Below are 7,953 nucleotides of genomic sequence, written 5' to 3' on the forward strand. Positions count from 1 at the left end.
GGATTATGTTCTTCCATTACATTTTGCACTTAATTGTATGCTATATTTATTTAATTATACTTTTATTGTTAGTGGAGAAAAATGTTAGGCAAATACTTATAACACTACTACTACTCATACTTCCCTTGAATTGAACTCTGATAAATTTGCTATTTTCAACCACCGCCAATTCTAACAACCCGATCCGTTTTTCGTTATGGTCACAAGTTCTTGGTCAAAGGTGGCTTAACCTTGTTGTGGTATGGTGTGGTCAAAACGCAAAAATGCGCCCCTATTCAACGCATTTGCTGGCATTCATTTTCCTGCTCCATTCACACAGACCTGCTGCCGGAAAATTGCTGGCATTAGACTAGGACCCGAGGTGGAAAACTGCTGGTGTCGAAATGCAGGCATAAACCCATTCTTACTGACCTTGCAGGCAACAAAATGCCACCAAAAAGCCAGCATTTGTTTTAGTGTTAATGGGTTATCTGACTACAGGATTATTTTTTTTTACCTGCCAAGCACAACTGTTAATTCATTACTGTACCATTTGATCTTTGCCACAGGCATCAGAAAATGAAGCCATTTAGTAATTAAGACACTAAAATCATACTATAAAGTTTTTGTATTCAAAAAAGCAGAAACTTGTGTCATAACTGTTTTAATCCTGAGAATATGAAAGACTGGTATTGAAAGGTCTCCAACCTAAACCAGTTAGTATGTGTGGTTCCTACCTATCAAATAAAGACACTTGAATTTTTATACAGCGCAGTGAAGATGATGATGTTTCTTGATGTAGTTCATGAGCAAAATATTAAAAATATATATAGCGTAATTGCTCTCAGTGATGCCTCTAGTTGCAGAGACCCCCAAGCCATAGTATGTACATAATACATTTCAACAGGCTCCTCCCACTCTCTCAGTAAAAACTCTTACTCACTATGATCCACTAATCAGTTCTAGAGCACCTTTCCTTCCTAGTAATACATGCTAAATGTTATTCTGCGATCCAAATTGTACTGATGAGGAATATTAATATTTAATAGTTAACATGCATTTTTTAAGATGCACTTACCTGTTCCCCACCTTGATGCTACCTACTATTGGTCATTATGAAATGTTAACTTATTCTACCACTTTCAATTGCCTTAATTGTAACCTGTGTTCCCATTAAGCCAAAGTGGTCTGCCCATGGCATAAATTAATCACGCTTGGCACCAATTTGTTATGTATTAAACAGTCTTTGTTTGTGTATAATTTCAATGAACAAACTGAACAAGCATAAATTCAGATTTTGGCTACGTTTGCCTCAGTGAACTGACTGCATGGTTTTGGTCTTGTTCATGTGGGGGGTGTCTACAAATCGAAATTTGTCAATGTTAATGAAGCTTTCACACAAGATGCACTTATGCATGCCAGTGTCTCAGACCACCTTTCAGACCAAACTCAGCAGGGAAAGTCACCGTGTGGTCTTGTTACATCAGGCCTGCATACACTATACTATAGCTTTTGCTTCCAAACAACAAACCGTAAATAGAGTTGGGAAGGGGAATTATTCTTGTATACAGAAAACACAAAGCTTAGTGAGGATCAAGTAGTATTATTTAAAACAATTAAATGTAATATTTACCCCACTCCCACAGCTGTTGAAACATTTGATTAAAATTTGATTTGAATCACTACCATAATTGGACTTTTTTGATTTTTACTATTCTATCCTTGAATGTTGACGTTTCATATCAGATGATGCATATCTTTTGAATTAATTATCAATATTTCAAGATTAAGACTGGCAAATAAATATTCTTGTTTGTTTTTAAAGTCAATTGATTTGTAACTTGTGCCAGTGACATTATCTATTACTCAGTATCAATACATGTTACAAATATTGTCAATGTCAAGCTTGTGAATAAAGTACTGATAGGTCTGACACTTCCAAACACAATTTCTGCCTTCCAAATCCCACCAAATTGCATTTCAATTAATAATTTGAAGGGGGAAATAAAATCAATACCGAAGGAGGGAAACACTGCATTTTTTCTTAATGGGAACATCGATTGTAACGATCTCTACAATTTGTAAGTATACCTGTTTTGGCACAGATGCAACTATATCATATTTTTGCATTTAGTAGAACAAGAATAAATTTAATAATTGTATTTGCCTGCTATTCTGTGTGGATACGGGGGTGGGGAATATGTCTATCTCATTGTGCATCTGTTTTTGTTGTTGGCTGTGCCGCACAGCAGAGGATTATACTCTTAGAGCTACTGAACAAGCCATTTCATAGAAAGAGATAAAAACAAGTGAATTCTGAATGTTCTCTGCACTTTTTGTCCCTGTCGGCTACAAGCACATCTCTGGTCTTTTTTTAAGGATATATCTCTTGCAATTGTGAATTAAGAGACTGCAACCCCAGACAGTACAGTACAATGGGAAACAGAAACAGTGTTGAAGTCCGATCACCTTCTGGTTTGACAAGCTTCATTCTTTTGTATGCAAGCTAGCAAATGCAAGGTACTAGACTTTTGAAGTTTGTCACTTTACTGTCAGGGAAATCTGCACAGACGGACCCATATGCAGTTCCTGTCATATGTAAAATGTTGCTTTTCTGTGTCAGTTTGTACCCTTTATCCTGTTGAAAATGATATGATTCCTGTTCATTAAGGGTCTAATTTGATTCCATGGGGAGCTACTGATACTGACTTATTAATTAATACTAGAGGTTTATCCAGTAACAAATTATTGCCAGGGATTTATGTTTTTACCCTATTGTATTGCTTGTGTCTCAGAGCTCTAAATCTCAGATTCTGGAGATCTGCAGTATCTACTACTTTTTGTACCACTGAAGGTCTCTCAATTACTTATTTTTATATTATCAAACAGACATGGGTAACATTGTTTTAATGTATTTTAGAGCTATTGCTTAAAAGATTCCCAAAGGTATACATTTCTTAGCAGACACCATGTTACAATACATCACATTTACATGCAATTTACAGATGTACGCAGCTTGTTTTTTACTGGAGCAATCTAGGTAAAGTAACTTTTTCAAGGGTACAACAGTGGTGTCCCCCACCAGGGATTTATCCCAAGAACCTCCACTCAGGAGCCCAGAGCCCTAGCCACAACTCCACACTGCAGTAATTACAACAATGATTAGCACCTAAATTAATACATTAATTCCAGTTAATTCAACTGCTAAGACCAATTCAGGTACTGGGAGCTGGGTTGGAGTCAGAAGACAATGCCCCTTTGAATTTGAGAGCCCTGTTGTATATGAAGGGTCTGAGTTAGGTTGGGGGAGCTGGGGGAGCTCTTGGATTGCTCTGATCTGGCCACATCCTAAAACAGTTTGTAGAGTTTGCACAGTGCTTCAGATTATAAATCCCAGACTATATGACATATGACAGGCCTGCACAGTAGGATTCTCTGTGATTTGAGCTCAGAAGGGCGGCACTGTGTCCAAGTTAGAGGACTGGAAGCTACTGCTATACATTATGCTGTGGTAATGAAGTATGCTGTCTCAGTGCTAGTGAGAACATATTGTTTGCTTAGACATGAGAGAGAAAGAGGGAGGGAGGGAAGTCTTAGTCAGACTATTTCTAACCGATAATATACACCATTATTTTACTTGTTGATCAGACAGACTGTAAAGCAGCAACTTTCACTCCACTTTTGGGCCTTTGATTTTAATTTATTGTTTGTTTGTTTTCCCAATATTAAATCTCAACATGTTTCTATTAGGCCATCATTTTTAGAAGTGGTCCTGATATAAGAAGCTTGTGTGGTGGTTAATCTGTCCATGTTAAATCAAAGAAGAGATTATTATGTGCCTATCCATTTGGTTTTACAGAGGTCTCCTACCTACTGATGACATAATACAATGAACCACTTCTTATCACAACAGATTGGAATGAGAAACACCATCCCTGTACACAATAGAACAAGCACAGAAACAAAGAAAACAATATAATGCTCACAATATCTGCTAGTCACTCGGTCTGACATAGGGCCTGATTTTCCAGAGTTGGTGAAGGACATATTAGTGAGTAAGGGAAGAGTGTGATGTAGAGTTGCTGTAGCATACTTATAGTGCATCTTCTCAGTCAAATTGTTTGCAAATAGCCCCCATAAAATAATAATGCATTGAAATACTGCTGGTCTTACTTATTAATAACAGTAAATAACTTTGAAAACCTGTCCAACTGTAAGTAAATTGAAAAACAGCTTGCAGGGAGAGAAATGCTTAAATAGAGAGTAAAACCATTCTTGATTTTCTAGTTTAAATATTCTGAACAGACACCAACTTGCTAGGAACATATGACTAGACAAATATTGCCTATACAATATAGCCTATAAGTAATGTATAAACAAATGCAGATTGCAAAAATGATTGGTAATGAAGCGCTTGTAAAATGTTATTAGATGCCCAAGGTGCGCCCTGGATTGACCCGTCTTACCTTTGTCCTGCCATTGATGACCCGGTTGCCAAGCCTGCCATTCATGGCGCTGTACATCACCGCCTCATCAACCTGCGCCATGAGGGTGCCGATGCTCTCGCAGCCGGGCTCTCGGCCCTCCACCCAGGCGATCTGGTCGCCGCGGATACTTCGCGACGGGATAGTCCTCTGGCTGACCAACTGCCCGTCCCGAAATTTACCGCTCTGGTTTAGAGTCTCGACTTCCTGTAGCACCTTGCTACCCAACTCGGCTCCCAAAAACGAGTCTTTAACACAAATGCCGTAATACTTTAAACACGGCACAATGTACTGCAGGGCAATGCTCTCTGGGGAGGGGCGGGCTGCTGCCGCCTCAACACTGAACACTCGCTGCCCACAATGCGAGTTGGCTTTATGGTGATGGGTGTGCTGGCTGTAGTGGTTGTTGCTACCATTGCTTAACACCAGCTCCTTGGTGCTTTTGGTGTCCGGTTTTCGTTCGCCGCTCTCCATCCGCCTTTTCTTGCAGTCGCGGTTGGTAGGCGATAACTCCCTGGCCCCGCTAACCGTCCCGCTCCCCTCCACCAGCACCACGGAGCCCGGGTCTCCGTTCTCGCCGCACTTGCGCCGCTGCTGCAGCTGTTTCCCAAGCGCGTCGGCGGCGGCTCTTTTCGGCGCAGCGGGGCAGCTGTCAAAGTTCTCCCCGTTCTCCAGCGTTCGCATTCTCTTCGTGGCTTCGGAATGCTCCATCGGAGTGTCTGCCACCCCGTTGCTAATTAGGTAGTCATTAGGCGTTTGTGCTCGGCCACTACAGCTGCCTTCGACTGATGCCACGGGAGAGGTGACCCCCCCATTCAACATCGGGACCCCGGTCTTACCCTGTTGCTTTAACGTGGGGATGCCCGTGGCAAGGGTCTGAGAGGCGAGGCTGGACCGTAGTTTGGCGATAGGATGTGGGAGGCGTACAGTCCCCACTGGCGTCTTACAGTACCCGTCCACCCCCATTCTCTGCAAGTCAAGCCCAGCAGACTGCGAAGGACCGAGTTCTCCGTGGCGGTGTTTCTCCAGCGACAAGCAGCGATCATCTCCCCTGGACGAGCTCTTATTTAAAAGGTCCTTGCGTTGCAAGCTCTCCATTTCATCTCGTCATGTGCCAGCAGTGCACGCAGCTCACGTCCTCTTCCCATGTTGCAGAGTCCTCTAGTGCGGCGGCAGAGCGCGGCTGGCGGGCAGCGAGAAGCGGCACAGCACCGGAAAGTTTCATTCTAAACAGCCAACTCCTCTCATGCACCATCTGTGTCTGATTACAAGGCGAGACGCTGCTCTTCATTTCAAACCTTGCAGATTCGTCTTGGGAAGAAAGCAAAGGGGAAATTAATTAAGTTCGCCATCTATTTACATTTGATGGGGGTGTTTCAACAACAGCACTAACAATAACACTTCATACAAGTACAATGCATAATGGTAAAACAATACATACGACATATTTTGAAAAGGGTTTATTTCTTTCAACGATTTCATAATCTGTCGCTTTCAGCCATGGTGATTTGCAGTGTTACAAGTATTTCTTAGAAATTATTTGGCAGCAAGGGAGACGTTAATTCGACATTTTCTGAAAGGCGGTAGCGCATGTAATCGGGTAACATATGCTGGCTTTCAACACACCGTCCTTATCTCGCCCAGCCTCGCCTCAGAGCGGCGCAGCGCAGCTCAAACACACTGCGCTCCTTCAACCCAGTCCGGCCGGCTGACCGGCTGACCGGCGGTAACAGTAACACCCAGCACGAACAGTCCGTTCACTGCGCTCCTCTACTGCACCCGTGTCAAGTGCATCGTTTTCTCTATTTGTAAGTATTTATGGATGCACTTCTCTAGTACAGATGTCGCAATCGATTATTAAAATGCCACGACAGATTATCAGTGTCTAAATTCGTGCCTTAAACAAAATAGCCATCCAACTTTTCTAAAAACAAGAGACATCAAGACAATAACCGCCGTATATTTGCGTGGATGATTCAGTGAAAAGATACAGGCAGAGTATTAAAAACTACAACGTTTAAAGTAAGACTGGTTATGTATGGTGGACTGCAGATCATCCGTAGGAAAGATTGAATTGTAACATAATTACAAGGACATTCCCCAAATGTGTGTACGTCCCAGTACACTATTTCACAGACAATATTAGTAGATACTTATTTAAAGGAAAACGTCTCGCCTCCCTAGCCCCCCACTATTTTCCAGGGGCATGCAAAACAACGCCGAGCGAGCACTGCTCCACAGCGCACTCACTATGGCTTTAGCACATACATCCCAATAGAAACAATTCCGCCGCTACAGCAGCTCACTTTTTCCCATCGGGTCTACACCGCTTCCCGGCGACACGCACTCCTCCGCTCTCTCACCCCGGCACCGCAGCGCAGACGGGATCGGCGGCAAGTAGCTCCGCTTTCCGGGACCGTGCTGCCGCGCCGCCTCCAGCGATAGATCCGCTCTCGGTCGTAACGAGTGTGAATTAATGAGGGTATTGCGGGGATGAGGGCAGCTCTCGCCCCGCTGGAGCCCGCTGGCCGGCGCGTCTCGCCCCGCGCCCCTCCATGAGCGCCTGTGCCACTCACACGTGCGCACCCGCGCGTCACGTGACCGCCGCGCCGCCCGTAAACACGCCGCGCGCGCGCCGGCGAGGACCGCCGCCAGGGGGCGCAGCGAGGGTCTGGGCACAGACAGTAACATGGGTTTGGGTTTGGAGAGTTCTTTTGAGGCTGGGCCCTAGTTTACTGCTGTGTGTGTGTGTGTGTGTGTGTGTGTGTGTGTGTGTGTAGGAGTAAATGCACCGACAGTGAGGTTTCTCTCTGAAGAATGGCTGTTACCCACCTAGCTCTCTCCTGGGTCTTTTACTATATCCGGGGATAGGGACAACTCTGTGAAGTAACAGTTACAGTCTGCACCATTCCTCACAGGTTTTGTGCTCTATTTGTGCTCTGTTCTTTTATATGACAGCTTCATCACACATGTGTTAATCACTCCCCTGGCATGCACACATTAGAATTCTGTCAAACAGTCTGTAGAAACTTGTGGAAGTCAAAAGGCTGTACAGTTTGCTCAACCAATCCATCAAACGAACAACACAAACTAAAATCGGAAAGCAAAATACAGAACAGTGAAAACACACTGTATAGTCAGGTAAAACCGTGTAAAGGGGCAATTACATTTTTGCAATTGAATTTGCATTTGACACAATATTTATTTCACTATCACTCCAGTGAAAGAGAAATGGCTTAGAACATATGCCAATAAATAATGTCTACATTAAAGACGATAAAAATACTACAGTGTGTTACTGTATACCTATAGACCCAATACACATTTCTAATGTTTCTGTGGAATAGATGTAATTAACCGTTTTATGAACCCATGTGAACAGAAATATAATTGCAATTAAACTAAACTAGAACACTATATTTGTACCTAGAGCATATCTTTCAATGAGTGTAATAAAAACAACAGTAATAAGCACTTTAATATACCATAT

The 7,953-nt window shown here is 42.9% G+C and overlaps 1 protein-coding gene across 5 annotated transcripts in view; it reads right to left on the reverse strand.

Moving 5' to 3' along the window:
- Nucleotides 1-7,039, reverse strand: part of egln2 (egl-9 family hypoxia-inducible factor 2) — a 29,149-nt gene extending 22,110 nt beyond the window's left edge. For 2 of the 5 annotated variants that reach the window (XR_010816772.1, XM_066704114.1), the window contains exons 1-2: nucleotides 6,827-7,039; nucleotides 4,446-5,774 (exon numbers count right to left, since the gene is read on the reverse strand). Coding sequence is in view for 4 of the 5 variants with exons in the window: in XM_066704114.1 (XP_066560211.1) it covers nucleotides 4,446-5,561 (1,116 nt within the window). In the remaining variant the exon portion in view is untranslated. Of the gene's footprint in view, nucleotides 1-4,445; nucleotides 5,775-6,089; nucleotides 6,264-6,713 lie in introns of those variants that run through there. The other 3 variants (XM_066704115.1, XM_066704116.1, XM_066704118.1) reach the window with 3 other exon arrangements.
- Between the last annotated feature and the right edge of the window lie 914 nt (nucleotides 7,040-7,953).

This window comes from Amia ocellicauda, chromosome 5 (genome assembly GCF_036373705.1).
Source record: "Amia ocellicauda isolate fAmiCal2 chromosome 5, fAmiCal2.hap1, whole genome shotgun sequence".
Classification (NCBI taxonomy): domain Eukaryota; kingdom Metazoa; phylum Chordata; class Actinopteri; order Amiiformes; family Amiidae; genus Amia; species Amia ocellicauda.